Raw genomic sequence first — 20,578 nt, 5'->3', positions numbered from 1 at the left:
GAAGAGCTGTCCAGTGGCAGAATGAAATAGCTGAAAACATCAGTCTGTTTTTATGCTTCTTCCCTTGATCTGAAGAAATGGCAACAAAAATGACCATTCACTCCCTCTTTTAGAGGGAGGCAAATAACCTCTGCTGGCCACAAGTCAAGGCCAGAAAGGGGCATTTTCCAGAAAGCTAGAAGGTCCCTCTCCTTCAACAAAGGTAATAAAGCAAAAACTCAGGTTTCACATTAACACTGCATTCAATCCAGCAATGCAACTGTAAAATGCAGGTGACTCTAGTATGTAGAAGACAACACACGGTTGGAAAACGCTCGTAACACTAGTATGGTAGCCAAGTTACAAGGCTGATGGATCTTTAAACCAGTGGCAAGTCACTTGTACGATCTTAGAGGAAAAAATTTGATTCTACCTATAGGATCCTTTTTTTCTTTTTATTAAATCCCCTTTTTCTTTTCTTTATTCTTTTGAAGCAAAGTTAGAATTCACTAAAGTTTTAATTTTGATTTAATTAAGGTGGGGAAGGGCTTGAGCAAATGACACTCAAGGCTCGATAAAGACCTCAAAAAGAACAAGTCACACCTCTAGGGTCTTCCTCTCTCCCTTTCTGCCTTTTCCCATGCTTATCTTTCTCTTTTTGGTCCTATTGTTCTACCATTCCAAATATGTAAGCCTCAAGCAAGTGAGAGATACTGAGTTAGAACAGATCGTTGAAGACAGTTCTTCACAATTAATTTAATCAGTTCTTAGTAAATATTATCCCAAAAAAGTGTGTGGAAAACACTATTAGTTAAATCAAAACAGGATTCTTCAATAAAATATTTGTAAGTGTCTTTTATATGGTAATGTGCATTGTGACTCTTGGGAGAACTGTGTAAAATACAGTCTTCTGTACTTTTCTAACATTTAATATTTTTATCTCTACAAGCCCTCCTTTCTAGTAGCATACCAGAGCATAAATAGCCAGAAAGCAGTTTAAGTATGACTTAGAAGCATGCAAAGTACATCAAATGCTATAGAAAGGTAAATAAAAACCATTCCCTCTGTGTATGTTCTTTGTGGGTTTTTCAAAGACTGTTTTCTTACCTGGGGAACCATGGAATGGATCTTGGCCGAAAGGCAAAACAGTCTTGTAGTATAGGTAAATGTTTTCTTAAATAGAGAATTATATATTGAAATGGGTGTGCTCTTGTAAACTTAAAGAGATCATAGGGAGACTTATGCCATTCCTAAAATATAAAAGTTAAAGATACAGTTTCTTTCTGCCAAGATGGAGGCAGAATGGCAAAAAATGGTATCAGTTTAGCCTGGGGATTTCTCTGTTTCTTTGCTATTTTCAGTGAGACCCCAGGGTTTCATCAAAACGTGGAGACCTTATGGGATACAATTACTAAAATAGCACATACTTATATGTACATTAATCACTTGCTTGCTAATTTGGTGAGAGGTCAAGTAGTCATTTACCAGATCAGCTAGTCTTTGTGGAAAGTAGTGCTATTAGATGAAAATCTTTCTTGATTTGGGATATTTTGATGGAACTAAGTGAGTTTAGCCTTAATCATCTGGGAGAAGGGTGTGAGCTCTCAAAGGCAGTTAGAGTGTAAGCAAAGGAAAGTAGTGAGAAGAGGAGGGATGGGAGAAAGAGCAGATTCCACCAGAGGGTGTTTGGCAAAGATACAAAGTCATATACAAGTCGTCAGAGGAGATATCTCAGGGGAAGTCTTAAAATTACAGACAAAACGCTGAACTTACTTTTCCAATTATGTGCATTACAGTGATTATGCAATTTCTTTTAGAACCATAGATCTTCAGTAATATCTAAAAATCGTGGAAGACACTGAGTCTAGAGCAATGGAATGCGTGGACAGATTGTGTAGGATCAAGTTTTATGAGAAGAAAGGTAGACATTACAGGAAGTGACATGGAAGAGATTTCAGTGCTGTAGGTATAAAATGGATGCTTTGCAATTGTGTTTAAATCTCAAAGCATGTGGAGATCCCAGCTAGTATGTGAACAACAAGAAAGCTATGATTCTGTAAGGAAGACTATTCCACTCTCGTGATCTGTGCCTCTCCCTATCCGTAAGTGACAATAGCTCCAAATGAGTTGGCTTTTAATTTTAATGCTCAATTGGCTACATCTATTTGCATACTTTAAATGACTTTTAAACTTAGCATAACTCACCGGGCGGTGGTGGCACACGCCTTTAATCTCAGCACTTGGGAGGCAGAGGCAGGTGGATCTCTGTGAGTTTGAGGCCAGGCTACAAAGCTACAGAGAAACCCTATCTTGAAAAACTAAAAACAAAACAAAACAAACTTAGCATGACTCTAACTACATAGTCTCCTTTTACTACCCTCGACTGTTTTTAGTTACTGCTTTGGTATATGGTCCACCATTCTGTTTGTCAATCAAAAACCTTGTCCTTTCTTCTCTCATTCTTAGCTCATAGCTAACCAGTCACTCCATGATCTTATGCTCTATTACACATCGTTCTCTTTCAAGTTCTCCTTACAGCCTCTCTTAATGTGGACTAGCTTGCCAAAAGTAGTCTAAGCCACTTACCCCCTTACCCTCATTCTATCTTGCAGTCTGCAACAATTATTATCTAAAAGCACTTGTGATCACTTAACTGTCGGACATCAACAGCTAGCTCTGTACCCCTTGCTCGATAAAGTTCTCTGCAGCTTAGTTACAATATCGGTTTCAACTATACTCTTATCATCTAAAGATTCTCCCACTGCCGATGTCCGTACATCATGATATTCCTCAGGATCACCCACGCTATTTTTACTTCATAGTTCTTCTCCTCATTTTTGTATCTTTCCACACAAGCCTTTGACTCTAACCAAATCGTCCATTCCGTCCCATTAGCACAATTCAAACTATCAATTAAAAGACTAAAGTACATTCTATGAAAAGAATGTGGGTACTCTCTTCTTATGTTAACATTAATTAATATTTTAACTGAAATAAATGGTATGCATGGTTCTGCATGCTATTATTCTCTTTGGTGAAAGTAACAGAGATCTTTGGTGATGTTTCAAATAATTCCTCACAGGTGATCATGGCTCTACCTTGTTAGCCAGTCTTGACCAATGGCATGCCGTCTCATTGGAGAACAAACCTTCCTAAAAAGGCAGACTATGTAACTTATAAGGTACAAGATGTGGCTTGAGGATGGGTCAGAATCAAGCACCTGTTTTCTCATTCACTGATGAAGAAGCCTAGGGGAAAGTATTATATTTTCCTAGACCTGTTTTTTAATCTGTATGATATTTACTTCTCATGGTTGTTAAATATTAAATGGCATTCAGTACATAAAAACGCTGCAAATAGCAAAGCAAGAGCCTTCTAATGTGTGGAGTGCTACACAAATACATAAAGGAGTATCATAATCAGGGGACAAGGCTTGCTGTTGGATGCAGAATATATATTGTTACACATAGATATGTATCACAGAAGATATGCCAAAGTTCAATGAACATGATGTTATTTTGAGAGAAAGATGCTTGTAGAACTAATCAAATTAAGACGAATTAATCAAGGCAGGCCCCAGTTCAGTATAGTTTTATCCATATAAGGAAAGAGGCACATGGAAGAGAGACCACAGAAAGAAGGTACAGTTGGTGATGTATCTGTAAACCAGGGACAGGAACTGTCAGCTCTCACCAGAGCCTAGGGAAGCTTTTTAGCTTAAGTCACCCAGTTGTGCTACTGTGTTACCCTAGCAAACTAATGCACCTTGGTAAGATATTTTACTCTCTCACTTTTGTGCTCTATAAGTTGAGTTTAGACTACTAGACGATTCTCCTGGCTTTCCGAAGGGCACTTACCTTTCTGTGATTGTTTCTCTGAGGCCGCTTGCCACACCCTTGACCACAGTGCTCGCTTTGGGTGTCAGCACCACCTGAGATATAAAAAACGAGCCCTTCTTTCTTCTCTCAGTGATGGACGCCTGAAGAAACTGGATCAACTTCTCAGGGTCTGTCGTGTTTGCCCAGGGCGCTGGCATCATCTGCCCAGGCCAGAGAAAGGGCACCTCCAATGCCACCGGACTGTGGTAGAAGACCAATACTTGGTAGTCCTTCTCCCATAGGTACTTTAGACTCACTTCCTGGGCAAAAATAGCTGGGCACATTTTGTTTCCATAGATGTCTTTCAGCATTTGAACCAGTTTTTCATGGTGATATTTCTGCATCCCATAAAAATGGTTGAAGTCCAAGAATACTACCTCTTTGTGGTGATCTGTGAGAAATGCATTGATCTCTTCAAGACCCTCATTGACTTTGGCACTGAATAAACCATGAGCAAAGTACAGTTCATTGTCTGGGTCTCGAGGCTTGGTGGAGATTCGAAGGTCAAAGTAGCGAATGCCAGCGCCTAGCTGGCCAGTGAAGCTCATTGTTTGGGTGGCTAACCATTTCCTCATCAGCTTCTTGGCTACAGTTCCAAACACAGAGACAAAGTTTTGGACAGTTTCTGGCTGCTCGGGGCCTACAGGAGACGCTTCATCAATGTAGAAGCTGAAGGAATCATGTGATCCTGGGAGAGCAACAAGGCACAATATGGTTAATTTCTGGTCTTTTCTACAACTCACCTGTTTCCCTCCTGAAAAGCACTCACTCTCCCCTCATAGGAATCAGAAGAACTATGGTGAAGCATTCATTTAGTGTCCATATGTTGTGGGGATCCTTTGAATGGCCTGGTATAGGAGAGGAAACATTTCAGTTAACCAGTCTGAGGGCAAAAGAGTAAATGATTTCCTTCAAATAATTACTTCAAAGGTCATGCAATCATCTGCTGCGAATTAAACTTACCACACGAACAAGGATGGGCTTTCTACACCAGCAGTGTAATGATTCATGAAGTGTGATGTGTGACAACTGATACAGACTAAATACTTTGTCCTCAACCATCTGTGAGAGTTAATCTTGTCAATGGGACAGAATTTGAAAATCATCGGGAGAACATTGGTAGAGACCGTTGACTGATATGGGAGGATCTACCCAGAATGGGGGCAGTAGCACAGTAGCATGTCCTGGTTTGGGCGCTTTAGATGAGAAAGAGTATCAGAAGTCATCTCTTTGCTTCCTGACTATGTGTGCCTTGTGACCAGCTGCTCTATGCTCCCGCTGCCAGAGTTGGGGCAGAGTTCACTGCTATTCCTCCTTCACTGTCCCTCACCCTCGAACTGTGAGTCAAAAGAAGCTCTTTATTCTTTAAGGTGCTTTTTATATGGTATTTTGTCATAGCAGCAAGAAAAGCAATACACTAGTTCCTTTTGTTCTAACTCTATAGGGATTGTCTCAATGAACAAAAAAGTCCTGTGTATGGATAGATAAGCAGAGTGTGAATTCTCACCCAACACATTTGGAAAGCAAATGAGGGATGGTGAGATGGGGGAAGGAGAAGTAAGAGGATAGTACAGCTAACTTCATCCTTGACCTTGTACTTGGCCAGTTGTGGACTAAGATGAGACCAGATGCTTTTTACATCTGATCTAAATAAACAAGGGAATTTCTTGGAAATTAACACAACTGACTGTGCTTAAAAATTAACCAATAGACATGTTCAACAATATTTTCTCTCAAAAGAAAAGCCTCTCAATGAAATTGATTTTTAAATTTATAGGAATCCTTTCTATCAGAAAACAAGAGGTATTTATTTAGTTATTTATTGGGGGAAGTTACAAGTGTCAAGTAACCATAAATGCAGTGACATGTTTATCATTCGCTTGGAAGTACAAAGTGCCATTGACACGCAATCAGGACCTGTAAAGAAAATAATATCAAGGTTGAGTTTTATCTTTTCAGTCTTCCTTGAGTACTTAGTCATGATTACTGAGTCATTGAAATGGAACTCATGCATCTTGGATGCTTCACACAGCAGAAAACACAGATGGGCTTCCAATTGTGACACGCTTTTTTTTTCATCTTCATGACCTTGTCCCTGAGCCATTGTTCCCCATCTGTCACTTAGCTTTCTCTTATGTTCCTTTTGCTACCTTGATTCTGACATAAAATCCACAAAGAACTGATTGTATTTATAGATCTTTGAATTCTCCAAAATCTTAGACACACACACACACACACACACAAATGCTCCTCTAAATTTATGGAGGCAACATGTCAGGGCATTTGTCAAATAATCTGCTTGTCAGATTTTTTTCTGGGATGCAGTATTAATCCTGTTTGCATTCTATAACTATACCTGTATGTGCTTCATCTCTGTGCATGTGTATAACCATTTATCATCGCAGAGATGAAATTGCCCATAGACAGAAGTCAGAGAGCATTAGCTTTGGATACTATGGAAAGTTCTGTGGTAAAATAATTTGCAAATGTACTTTAATATCCAGAAAATTGTGAACTTTAAGGTTTGAAACAGAGAACATCTCAGAGTTTTTAGACTTTTTAAGCAACAAAAGGTAATCCAAATAAACTGAAATGCCATGTTGAATTTAATCTTAAGGTGTGTGTCTATTTATCTTTGGTTGATGGTATAGGAAGAAAATGTCAGCCATTTCTGAGTAAATAATGTTGGAAGTTTGCATCTGTCACTAGCATATTTTAATATTTTCTGAATATTGATTTATTAGTACCTGTTTATCCAATTTCTAATCTAAGAGAAGAAGCTGAACAAACTGTACTGTAGATTAATATACACAGAGAAATGTATGGATTTGAGAAGCATTATAATTGGATGATGTAAAATCAAAATAGTTAAATAATCATGTGCACTTTAGACAAGTAAGGAAAGGTTCCTCATGCAGGAAACAGAGTGGAAATATTGGATACATCTTCAAGTTTATAAAAGACATTAATTAGAATCAGGCAGAATGAAAAGCAAATGTAGCTAGATTTCTTATTCTATAAAGGAGATTTTGTTTTTTTTCTAGTTTTTAAATTTTTATTAGTGTCTATAGATATACATAATAATGGATTTCATTTTATTTTGACAACTTCATACAAGAATATAGTATATTTTGATCATATCCATTGTCCCTTCTTGTTTCCTACTCTGGAATGTACTTCCTTCTTCCCTACTTGTCTTCCAATGTCTTGACCTTCCTTCCTTTCTTCCTTCCTTCCTTCCTTCTTTCCTTCTTTCTTTCTTTCCTTCCTTCTATATATTTTTAATATGTGTGTGTTCCACTGAATTTCATTACAGCTCCTATAGCCTCATACATGAAGATTATTCACAGGAGCGTGCACACCTTCCTAGAGGCTGGATGTAGGATGGAAAATCTGCCTCTACTTCCCCCAGCCACTCCTAACTGCATTTCTGTCCTCAGGAAAAGGTAGACCATTACCTTCTTCTTCTTCGTGACTCTCCATTATGGCTTTACTTTTACCTTTCTATCATGCACTACATAGTAAACATTTTAATGTGAAAATAACCTTTGAAAATCATGTGAAATTAAAAAAAATGGTTTCAAGATGATGTTATTTGTTGGCCTTCAAGGAAAATATGCCTTTGAGCTCAAAAGACGTTAAAAATAACAAAAACTAACAAAAAGTTAAAATTACATGTAAAGAAACAATTGGTGCCTCTGCTAGCATTTCTTTTAAACTAGGTGCCTCCACGGCATATAAGAAGCAGCTGTTGAGGGTAGTGTACTAAGACGGTTTCATTCTGTAGGCACTGTCTGGGAAAAGAGTTAAATCAGTTCATACTAAGGACAGTCGATGCATTAGTGTGGGATAAATAACCTAAACATGGGTTTTCTCCAAAGAAAGTAGATTAATGACTTTAAATTTTATTTGGAATGATTTTTCCTAATGCCAACTTTTTCCATTGAGCTCTTTTCTATTGGGTTGACCTTAAAAATAGAAGCCATACTTCATGGCCACTCAGAAAGGGACAGAAAATGTTCTCCTACCCTCGTCTCTTTAAGGCTGGAAAGCTCTTCTCCTTTGTGGGTCTTCTGTATGTGATCTAATCTTTCGTTCTGTGCTGACTTTGTGTTCCTGGACTCTTGACAGCTTTCATGCTCGGCCTCCAGCTAACAACTTGAACCTAAATGAACCCTCATTGTTTTGCGCTGACTTTGTACTGTCTTCTCAGCAAAGGCCTGCTCCGCCTCTACAAATGCAGGCATATCCACGTACCTGTGTTTGTTCTGGCCCTTAATAATTTAACTCTGTTACATCTTTCAAAATTGACACTTTGATTTTTTTTCTTCATTTGACAACTACTTTTCTCACTCAAGTAGCATGATTGTAACACTTCTTAGGTAGTCCTTAAAGCTTTTAGGCTAAATTTTAGGCTTTGTTACCTTTGAATATAGCCATTTAATATTCTATATTTTTCTTGAAGCATTGTCTTACCTATATCATCCAAATTTTGCTTTGTGGTATATCCTGTGTAATTCTATGTTTTATTTTCTGAATACTTAATATTTATATATTATCAAATAGATGTTCATTATTTTTATTTTATCTTAATTTAAATCAGAGAACATCCATACCATGTATAATTATTTTGTTAGAGACAGGATATTGTAATGTAACCAAGGATAACCTGGAGTTATGCATGTCTCTCCTGTTGACACTGAACTCAGTTTTCTGAGTTCTGGAATTACAGGAGTTCACCATCATGTCATCATACACAGATTATAATTTTCCTCTTTTAATATGTAGTGAGCTTTATTTTATTTTATTTGATTTGATGACTTTACATGTGCAGTTGGGAAGAATGTTTATTCTTTTGCTACTGAGTATGCTCTAAATGTTTATTAGGTTCATTCAGTGGGCGATTTTGTTCAAGTTTTTCATATTCCTATTATTTGTTATTTTGTTAATTACTTAGAAAGAAGTTTCAAAATCAACCATAATGTTTTATTATTATCATCACCATCATTATCATCATTATCAATAATGGTCCCCATGGGCTCTTATATTTGAATACTTAGTCAATAGGGAGTGGCACTACCTGAGAAGGAGTAGGAGATATGGTTTTGTTGAAGTAGTTGAGGCTTTGTTGGAGGTAGTATGTCACTGGGCATAGGTTCTGCAGCTTCAAAAGTCAAAATCAATTCTAGTGGCTGACTCTTCTTTCTATTGCCTTTGGCTGCTTATATAACTCTTAGCTCTTCCAGTACCATGTCTGCCTGTATGTCTCCATGCTTCCCACCATGGTGATAATAAACTAAACCTCTGAAACTGTAAGCCATCCCAAATTGAATAGTTTCCTTCCTAAAACTTGCTGTGGTCATGTTGTCTCTTCACATCAATAGAACATTGACTAAGACAGCCATTTTTTTGTTTTTTTGCTTTCTAAGTTCTGAAACTTTGTTAATAGCTTCATAAGCATTTATAAATGTGAATATATGTTCTGAATGAATTGATCTTTCCAATATGCCTTTTCCTCTCTCCCTTCTCCCTCCTCTCTCTGGTACTAGATGTTAGGTCAGCATAGCATTATTGTTGTTCCCTTTCAGCATCCTCCTGTCTTTATTGTAAGGGAGTTTCTTACATACATTCCTGGGAGTTGGTCTATATCTACTCAATGTCTGTCCTTGAATTCCTGGGTTTGGCTCAGTGAGAGAAGCAAGCTATTCTGCTACATTTTTTACTACTGACCCATCTGTTCCTCATCGCTGTTTCTAGTCTGTTCCTTTCTTCCTTTGGATTAATTAAGTTTTCTAATATTCCATCTACTGGACTTTACTATTAATATCTTATTAAAGTTTTTAATTTCTGGGTATGATAAGCAAAATGTCCATATGGTGATTAAAATATCACTTAAGAGGTTCTTTTGACATCTGAAACAAAGCTTATAAAAAAATTAAGTAACTATTCTATAAGCCCAATTAAAATAACTTTCTACAGCCTAACTACTTGAAGATTATCAAAGTTAATATGTGGTTCTTTGACAAATAAAAGTGATGTGTAAAATATGACATCAAAATATACTAGTTTCTAAGCTGAATACTCTAAGGAATTCATTAATTTAAATAATTCTTTGATTAAAATACCCTAGACAATGCAAAACACTTTAGACAACTTTAAAAGAAGTGTTGGAAGAATAGGGCCAAGACTCAAGGCTTAACACTGTAGGGTTATCAGGTCATTAGCTATTGACATGGATTTTTTTCTATATTATTAAATTAAAATACTTTAGTTCATGGAATTATTATAAAGAATGGATGACTACCATAATACGACTATAAACAAATACTATATAGAATCATAAATATAACAATAATTGAGGTTTAAATTGCTGTCCATTTTTATATTGTTATAACTAGTGAAACATCCATTCACTTAAGACCAAGCAAATATCATTTGCACAATTGAACATAGGATGGCTGTAGCAGCTCATGGTGGAGATGATGGAGACAGTGAAATACTAAAGTTGCAGAATTCATGTTTGGAAATGTTTATTGGAAATTAGAGTCCTTGACAACATGTGTCCAAGATTCTCAAGTATAAAAAAAAAGAATAATTACTCCACTTATTGTTGTTTTGAACAACATCTAAAGACTCACATCCATTATATTAATAAAGTTGGTATATGATTGAGACTAATTTCTAGTGTGCCTCCTTCATACATTATTATTTATGCAAGATCTTCCAGATAAACTTTTTTGCTGTTTGATCATAGCCTCATTTCAAATAAAACGATTGGTTTAATATGCACTGAAGAAGAGGTATCAAGTCAATTTCAGACTAAATGACCCATTAAGTTAAAGTCAGAAAGGTAGGCAAGCATTCAGTTCCAATAATCACAATTTCACCAGTGAATCCAGGCTCTGACTATGTTGTAGGAGGAATTCCACTCATTGTTACCCCGGCAGAGCACTGAGCTTGAGTCTGACTGCCCAGGACATAAGACTCCTTCTTCACTGCCATTCTTCCAAGAATCCTGCTTCTGAAATCAAATTTCTTGGTTACTTGATAACCTGATTGTCATATAATCCCAGAACTAGCACTACAGAGTCAGGAAAGCATGTGTGTTATCTTCCACTATGAACCAAAAATGACTCCTGGGTGAAGACATAAGAAGGTGGGCTTATTTTTGTGACCGTTTTCTGGGACAGAACAAAAATGATTAGGATTGCTTCCATGACTCAAGAGAAAGGGAAACTGGACTGAAGTTTTCCTTTTTGTCTTTCCAATATATAACACAAATCCTAACTTCATTTCTTCTGGTGTGGTGAAGTCCTTTTAGCAGTCATGTTGGACTTTCATTTCCAGACTTCACAGTTCATCCGTCTACAGTGATGTCTAATTGTCTCTGGGTGTTGGATGTCGTTACTGGTACCTGGTTATGTTTATCAACTCCTTCCTCTATCATTGTGTCTTACTCTCCACCTAAAACCTTCCACATATACACACTTGGTTTTAAACCAGACAGAAAGCTTTTTTTTAAAAAAAGAATAAAACAAAGCATATTAAAAAGGAACCTTTTAAATCTCTGGGTTCATTCCAGCATCCATCTTGCATAAATACAAAAACATTTTATCTGTATCAATCGGTCGAAATGGTTTGCAGAGGAAACACTACAGAATGAAGCAACTACTTCTGGTTTGCACAAGAAAACACCATGGAAGTGAAATAACTAGTTCTATTAATAATCATTTTTATATGTCAGGTCAGACTAGGCCACTTTACACAGCACCGTCGGGCCTTCTTCCTCTTCCTGAGTTTGGTTGGACCATCTGAGATCATCAGAAGGTGAAGCCTAGTCTGTCTCTCTCTTTATCAACTCTGGTCCCTTCCCTTACTGCATTACGGCTATGGAGTACCACAGCCGGTGTGAAACCTTAGGAATATTGCAGATGGCTGTGAAAGAGAACCTGCCTGTCACGTCTATAACTTCATTACTACCTCTTGCCACAGACTCTGGAAGGTACATGGCTAACGCCACCAAAACACATTTAAAAAATATCAGAAAATTCTGCTCAGTCATTCTGAGACTCTTGGTGCTGATATACTTCTTAGAATACTTAATGTTTCCCTAGTTTCTTCTTTCCTTGCCTTTGTTCTTTCTCAGGCTCCCTCATTTTCTCTTGTTCTTCTAGCTTCTAGTTGAAAGCATATCCAAACTATGACCATAGGTTTCTCAGTTCCTTTTGGTGATCTCATCCAATTTTTAGTTTCTTTGTTTTTCTAAAATGTCAAAATTCAGCACATCTACTTTTGTCTGAGTTTTAGAATCCCTGCCTTTAAGGAAAGTAAATTCCATTGCTTTATTTATATCTTGAATTGAAATGTCCCAAACAGAACTCAGTGTGCTTCTAGATGTGTCCTTCCCTGTGTTCGCCAACATATGTAATTATCTCGCCAATTTCTGTCTTTTCCTTGAGTTTTTCTTCAACTTTATCTTTGTCCCTCAAGCTACACAGTCTTCATGTTGCACTGTGTTGAAGTAATTACTATTTTAAAATAAATATCCTGTCTTAGGGATGTTTCTTTTCATACCAGCGCGAATAGCCTGATGTCTTGTGTGGATCACTAAAACAGCTCTCAAGGACCATTTTGACTGAGATTAGCAGGTCTCCCAGTCAGTCCTCTTGTCAAACTTGCTCCTCAGAGGTTAGCCTGGCTCAGTCTCTAGAATGGACTTAATCTGAGAGGAAAAGGCACATGACTCCAGCCCTCTATTCATCAGCAAGCTCCCCTGCTTCCCATCTTTTCACTAATAGGCTTTGTGATCCAGTGATTTACCTTGTCTCAGCTCTCCTAATGATACTGTTTGCTTTGATAATGCTGCTCCCTGAGAATTCAGACATGCCATCTCTAAAGGCTAGGCTGGTCACTAGAAGCTGGTCTGCTGAAGCTACTGTCCCTCACTGCTCCTTTATTACAACTCTCTGGAGTGCAAAGAAGCTCTCTCAGTCCCAAATTCCTTCTCCCAAATCTCTAAAGACCACCCTCTCTGATGCTGCCCACATGACCGGTAGCATGGCAGAGCATGGAGGACTCTGAAAATACTATAAAGTCTACTAATCTACTTCCTTTATTAATGTAACGATGGGCAAAATTAAATATATTCTAAAATAACATTCATGTTCAAATTACTTTTCTTCAGTGCATACAACAATTGCGACTCTCTATTTGTGACTACATGATGTTCAACTCCACAGGAAAAAAAATAAAAGCCTTCAAAATTAATCACTTGTTTCTCACCTGACAGTCTATAATTAATCTCATTAATCTTTGTTTATCGCACTTATTAAACCAATCAGTTGTTTGTGTTTTTTGAAGAATGTGACTAAAACCTTAAATAGGAAGAATTAAATCTCATTTCTGACACATGTTCTTGACTTAATCCTCCATTATATGACTGTGTCTTTGATTTAAAAAAGATATTTTTTTTTGGCCAACAAAGATAATGAACATGTATCACACATCAAATACTTCTAGGTTCAAAAAACAATTAAATGGCACAGAGTTGTAGATTAATGTGCACACTTCATCTGACATAATAGGTACATAAAAAATGCATTTTAAAATACTAAATCCAACATATCTGGTAAAACACTGAGGTGATCCTTTTGCAGTGGAAAAGCCAACTTTATCATGCTTTAATTTTAATGTCTTTTGGGGGCAAGCCTCTAAGTTCAATTGTCTAAATCCTACTCCTTTAGCTCACCCCAGAGACCATAAGTTAAAGACATGGATTACCTTACTTTGGTATTTTGGTATAAGGTTCCAAATGCTAAATTTGGAAGTCCTATTAGATTGATGTCTCCCAGTGGTAAGAATGCTCAGTATCCACCGAGAGGGCTATACATTCGCTGCATCCACTTACTAAGTCAATAGATGAACTCATGGCAGGTCATTTAAGAGCAACAAGGGGCAGAAAATTGCCATCCTTGCTGCCAACTATCAATTCTCCCATGCATTTAAATTTCTCTTTCAAAATTATCAACAGATCTATAAGAAAAGCAATAGAAAGACTCTAAGCAATAGAACATTACTAAATTACTTCCAATTTCCTGCCAAGCCGCCATAGTGGGGGCCTTTCCTTTCCAGGGCAACACTCTCACTCTGGGCACTGCTCAGCATCACATCAAATGGACTTATGTTCCGAAGCTTTGCTGCTGGGCAGGGCCCTGCTAACTCAATAATAACACATCACAACCTTCCATCCTTGAATCACAAAACTGGGGGAGGGAAAAAGGAAACCTGGAAAGAAATCTATGTTGAATTACAGAGCTCTAACAGCACCGTGAACCAGATAGTGAGAAGCAGTAACAGACTTCTGGGCTTGAGCCATCTGCAGCATTAGGACTTATCCAAGGGCACTTTTCATTCAGGGCTATTTGAACACCTAAGGAGACATTCTGGTTGTTACAACACACAGGGGCTGTTGCTAGCATAAGATGAGTAGTGGATGCCTAGAGACATCACATTATACCCCGGGGGGGAGCCTCTAGAATAAAGAATGATATGATTTAAGACATCAAAAGTAACTAAGTAGAGACAGCTTGCTCTAGTGAAAATCTTACAGGCAGATAATATCCAGAGGCCACCAGTACTCTGAATTAGTCCTCTCTGCCTGCAATAGCCACCTTTCCTTCCACACGGCTTAAATCACACATGTTTTCCATTGTGATGTTCTACACGGAAGCTGTTCTTCATGTACACAGCAACAGGATTCTCACATACAAAGAATCACTTCTGACTAGGATTGAAAAATCAAGAGAAGGCATAGTTTGGGGACTCAGTTCACCTAACTACTTGTTTGTTGCTGTTGCTGTTGTTACTGTTTCAGAATGTCTTTTAATTGTTCTGACTGATTTCCAAGTGAATAAATCGTTCAGGTTAAGATTAAATCATTGATCTTCACCTATATTCCGTAAGTTCCTATGTAGCACAGATTTTGCCGGAGAATGTTTCTCTAGCTCTTTTCAAAAATCAGTAAATAAACTGAGCACCTATGGGACACATGGCACTGTAGTGGGTGTCTGTGTCTGTGCCTATGGATTGGCAGGGATTGTGAGAAAGGTTAAAAGCAGCAAAAGTGTCGAAGGAGGGGTACGGGTATTAATACTGTCAAGTATTTCCAATCACTCACTTCTTCCTCTGAAGAACTGAGCATCTGATAGGTAATTACTGAGCATCTGTTATATATATCACGCATTAGACCAAGCATTTAGAAATAAAACAGTATGCAAGCATTATCTGGATCTTTCCTTATGGTGTTCATATTACAGTGAGGAGAAGCAGACAGGGAAAACACCATTATCACAAAGTATAATGAATGTTATGATAAACTACACACGGCACCTTCAGATAAAACAGTAGTTCAGTCCTTAGCGAAATGTCATCTGCTATGGGAAATTACTAGCAAATGTAAAAGGTGAGAACAAACCCCAAACACAAGCAGCCATTTAGACAATTCTTCACCCATGTTAAAGCACATGTGATTCACTTGGGAGCTTATTAAAACCTGACTGGTTGGTCTCGGGTGAAGCATAAGATATTATACTTCTGAAAACTTCCATGTCTTGTGAACACCACTTTGGAATAGTGAGTTATCAAGATATTTATTTTTATTTTTATTTCTTTGCTAATCAGCTGCCTGCGAAATTATTGTCTCCTCTGAATCCTATGTCTTGTGTTTTCTCATTTTCAGTATCTATCCTTTCAGGGGCAGGTATACACAAGCATATATAGACACACATTAGCACAGATAATTGTATGCACACAGACACACATACACACATGCACACACACACACACACACACACACACACACACACACACACACACACGAACAGATACCAGCATGCACACAAGGTGATGTATAGATTTTTGCATATGTGACCTGAGTTATGTCTGTGTGAGAGACGTCCAAGTTTGAATGGTTTATAATGTGCATGACTTAGATTGTTTATTAAACACTGTATCGAAAACGAGAACTGGGCTGATCATTTTCTATCAATAAAGCATTAATATGTTTCAATCACAAACTTTCATTTTGGTAAACTTTATGAGATCATTTCTTGATACAAGAGCTCTGGCAATGATTCTGTGTCTCCTAACGGAGCACCTAAAGTCAAATCCATAGCCCTTGAACAAGGTACAGTGTTTATCCCATTTAGCCTTGAGACCACCAAACTGTGTTATCTTGCAAGTGTTTTTATTTCCAGCTGCAGTGAGTCAGGGAGAGGGATGAATCAATGATGACTAAATAACAAGGAAGTGCAGGGTGAAGATTTGTCTGTGAAAGAAATGTAACAAAAGGAGAGGAAAATTGCACATTTTATCAATAATTGGCCTTGACAAGTTTGGCATAGCTCATACGGGAATTCAAAAAAGACCTGACTGTAAGGGAATGATTTGGAAGAGAAGCAGAAAAGAGAACCACCTGGTTCCTTGTGACATTCAGTTCTACCTCTGCCTCCAAGGTTCTGGATGGCTTAAGAAGGGTAGAATGTTCAGACCTAAATGAGATGTATGCTTTATTTATGATTAAAAAAAACATGAAAATCTGTTTTTTTCCACAGCAAGGTGACTAGTTTTGTCCCAGAATTGTTCAATGAAATTAAAGAAAAGGATATTTTCTGACATTTTTGGTAGTGATTATCCAGGGTCTGTGTTGCCACTCAATGTGAACCACTCTGCAGCTCCAACCACATTTAACTTCTTTTTCCTTCTTGAATACACTAAGTTTGTTTCCACTTAGTTTTGCCCTTGGGAACCCCATTGCCTATTAACCTTCATATTCAAGTCTCAATGTAGACACTGTCTTTTTAAATCAACTAATGTCCCCAAAGTGTCTAGCTCATCCAACCCTTTGCTCTTTGTCCCAAGACATGACTGAGTGGTGTTTCCTTCTTAGCATTTAAGTTTTGTTTTTTCTTAGCTTAATTTTTGATTGTTTGTTTTCTATTACCCCCACAGATATTGAATTCCGTGAGAATAAGAATGGACCTATATTACTTACTATTGCCTTTACTAGCAAAGCCCAGTGATTGGCATGCAAAAGACATCGAATAACTAGTGATTATATGAAATAGTATCTTTCCGTCTCTGTAAATCTCAGTATCTTCATGTATCAATGAGACTGATAAAACACTATTAATTATGATTATAAAAAAATTAACTGGCAAGTATAAAGGATGGTTCACTAAGAAAATAACTGAGAAGCATTAGCTTTTACTAGCACTCTGGGTCAGTGTTTCTACCTTTAACGTGGAGGCTTGAGTTCTTGGCACATAAGTGGTTTTAACCAAACATTAGCGAAATGGAGGAAAGAAGGTATATGCATTTCATTAAAAGGCTGTAAATGCCTGTGACTGCAATAAAATTTTTAGGATTATGCAAAGAAAATATTGGTACTTGTTCTAGGGTAGTAAGGATAGATAATTTGTAGCAAGTCCTTCCCTTTTTCCATTCCTTAAACCACAAGTTGCTTTTTCTGTGCTAAATGGCACAGGACCAAAGGTCTCTAGATAGGAAAGACCCTCCTTGTGCACATGTGGCTCCGGATTCTTATTGTGAGCCCTGGTTCCTCTGATGTCCAGAGCTGTCAACAACAGCTTGTCATCCACTGAAGACTCTAAAGGATCCTTAAGTCCAGGGCAGATGAGTGCAGACCGCCCCTTCCCCCAACCACTGTGTTCTCCTGACAGGGAGCACCCAGTGCTTATCCTACCGCAGTCAATGAAGGAGAAACAGAGGAGCTCCAGCCTCCCATTTGGTGAACACACACGTTAAGAGAAAGAGATGCAGTCAGTCCAGGCTTTTTCATTCTTCCTTAGGAGTTAAGATTTGTAAGATGCTGATTTAACAAACAAACAAACAAACAAACAAACAAACAAACAAACGTGTCGTGTCTTTCACTGTTTGTTTTTTTTTCTCTCTCTTAAACCCTTCTATTGCAGGCCGTACAGAGTTTGGGGTAGCTTTGGATATCTGCAGCCAAAACAGCAACTCTGATTGCCTAGGCATGGACGTTCTAGACAAAGGAGGGGGGAATGTTCACTAAAGGTAAACCCCATCACTAAAATCACTTGTTCTGAAATGAAGCAACGCAAACCATCCTATTGAGGTTTTTTTCCCCCACAAGATGAAACCAAGCCTGGAAACATGCAAACAGTCTAGTTATTAAATTCTCAGATTCGAGAGTCAGAAGGCCTCTGAAGTCCAACTGTTTAATTTTGTCTTGGGAGTCCGGCACTATTTATTTTTCTTTTATGAATAATGAAAACCTAAAAAAAAAAAACACATTACCCTAAATCATGTTTTGCTACAGGAAGAAAAATCTTCTTGAAATACAAGCCTTTGATTCTATCATGAACTCACAAGTACCACTTTTTGCTAACAGCTGGGGTTTTCCCTTATCAAAGAAGCACGTGAGGGTTGGGGAATTTTCGTTTGGTTCTTTCCTTCCTGTCTTCCATTCTTTTCCCCTATTCTTAAGATTTGATAGGTAGCTGTGTGAAGAACGCCGTATCTTCCGCTTTCTTTTCTCCTATGCCCCTCTCATTTTCCACCCTTGCAGCATGATATTAACCAATACCTGCCAAATGACTGCACACATGTAGACTGCTTTCTACATACCAAAACATGGGTACCACAGCTGGGTCTATCACAAGTTGATTCTGTACAACAGTGTCTTGATGGTAGAGGACACTTTGTCCCATCAATCTTAAAAACATGCAGAAATTCTCAAAATACGAACCCTCTAATATACATGTTATAAATTGTTGGGTAATTATTGCAGTGGGATTACTAATATATAGTACTAATCATGGATGGAAACAGATAAGAGCACATCAAGTACATTTGAGGTCTTCAATGCTTCTCATAGTGTTGCATCATCTTAAAACAATCTAAGTGACTGTCTTCTGTAACACACATTAATACATACTTTAACAAACCCCTAATTAGACCGCATCTCGGAATTTCCTCTCATATGCATGATATTGAAATGAACCCTTCTTGTTTCTTAGTCACTTCTCACGGGTCTCATTTGCTGGCAGACGACAAACTCCCCCCTTCTACTGTATTACTTCTTGTCTCCTCATAGAATGGTGAGACTACCTTAGGTAAAGGACGGGAGCACCTGGCTATGGACTTTTGAATTGCAAAATGACAGTGACGATGGGTTCCTCTGACATTTGCTCTCAGTAATGTTCTTGCTATATCTTCACATGCCTGTTTTAGTGAACCCTCCCCTAAAACTGAGACATTTCTTATTTTGACCTCACATTAATGTCAAAAAAATTATTTGTCTTTACTATTGATTCTTAGTCATGAGATATGTTCTTGAATGACAGCTAGTAGAACATATCTCAGAGTCTTGTCACTATCTGTACTTGTAACAGAAACACATCTCATCAAATATTCTTCTAAAGGAAAGGGTTTTTTTCCTTCCTTCCTCTCTCCCTCCCTGCCTTCCTTCCCTCCCTCTCTTCCTTCCCTCTCTCCCCCCTCCCTCTCCCTCTCTTTCTTTTAATGTTCATTCATACACGTTTGTGCACATGTGGAAGCCAAAGAACGATTTGCTAAAGTCAGTTTACTTCTTGTCCTTTGCAGGTTCTGGGGCTCAAACTCAAGGTTTCAGGCTTGGGAACGACCACCTTACTCACTAAGCACCTCAATGGTCTTATGTCTCCCTCTCCATGCATTCCTCTTCTTCCCTTTCTCTTTATCTCTTTCTGCCTCTGTCTGTCCATCTGTTTCTCTCTCTCTCTCTCTCTCTTTCTATCTCTTCAGCTCTCATTTTTCCCTCTCTCTAAGCCTTTTTATTTCACTAGAGTATCCATTCTTTACTGCCCTCAGCTAGGATCTTTCCAGACTGGATTATAAAGTGATCAAATATATGCATCATGTTCTTATTCTTTTGTTGTTTACTTAGAAAGTAAAGGAAAAAGAAACCAATGAGTGCTGACTGGATCTCCCATGAAGTATATTTTCTAGTGATACAAGGTTCAGATGGAAATAAAGCAAAATAAAAATATAATAAGAAAGAACCGTGCCATGTTTTTAGACCACACTGGTCAGAATTTATGTGGTCAGAGTTTATGGTTAATTTGGGAATTAGCACTCAGTCTCACAATACCACAAATAATTAAAGTCTGTTTCCTAGTTATGACTTATTGTCTTTTATATGTACGCAGTACAGATTGCAAGTGAATGTGCCCAAGAATAGGTCACAAATCCTGTGGTACATAAGGAAAGCATTGTTGTGTGGGGGCTCATTTTCAGGCACAAGGCAAGCAAAGAAACAGAAAACATTTGTGGAGTTTGTTTTGTTTTGCTTTGGTTTGTTAATCTTGAGATGGGTTCTTGCTATGTAGCTCTGGCTGACCGCAGCTCACTAAGTAGACCAAACCTTGAACTTCCAGAGATCCTCCTGCCTTTGCCCACTGCTTTCTCAGTTACTGCGTTGCTTCACCAGGCCTGACCCAGGAAATGACAGCACCAGTGTTTGCTTTTATTTTTTGTTTTTATAGTGAACGTCAACAAATCAGTTCAAATTGAGTGTATAAACATATATTTAACACCTGCAATGTGAAAAGAAGATCTGATAAAGTGATACTCTGGAAGAGCTATGCTAAGGGGAAATGCTAAAGATAATGAAAGACAATGCTAACATGGAAGGAACG

The 20,578-nt window shown here is 37.9% G+C and overlaps 1 protein-coding gene and 1 long non-coding RNA gene across 3 annotated transcripts in view; one reads left to right on the top strand and one right to left on the bottom strand.

Moving 5' to 3' along the window:
- Plcxd3 (phosphatidylinositol specific phospholipase C X domain containing 3) overlaps positions 1-20,578 on the bottom strand; it is a 145,794-nt gene that overhangs the window by 51,660 nt on the left and 73,556 nt on the right. Inside the window, exon 2 of the mRNA XM_048428513.3 lies at positions 3,837-4,545. Within this exon, the coding sequence (XP_048284470.1) occupies positions 3,837-4,545 (709 nt within the window). The remainder of the gene's footprint in view (positions 1-3,836; positions 4,546-20,578) is intronic.
- Positions 1-20,578, top strand: part of LOC125396559 (uncharacterized) — a 78,048-nt gene that overhangs the window by 54,642 nt on the left and 2,828 nt on the right. For both annotated transcript variants that reach the window (XR_014997032.2, XR_014997033.2), the window contains one exon: positions 17,849-17,954. This is a non-coding gene — a long non-coding RNA (uncharacterized LOC125396559). The remainder of the gene's footprint in view (positions 1-17,848; positions 17,955-20,578) is intronic.

The sequence above is a fragment of the Myodes glareolus genome, chromosome 15 (genome assembly GCF_982192425.1).
Source record: "Myodes glareolus chromosome 15, mMyoGla1.1, whole genome shotgun sequence".
Lineage (NCBI taxonomy): Eukaryota > Metazoa > Chordata > Mammalia > Rodentia > Cricetidae > Myodes > Myodes glareolus.
This window is presented reverse-complemented; position numbering and strand designations above follow the sequence as displayed.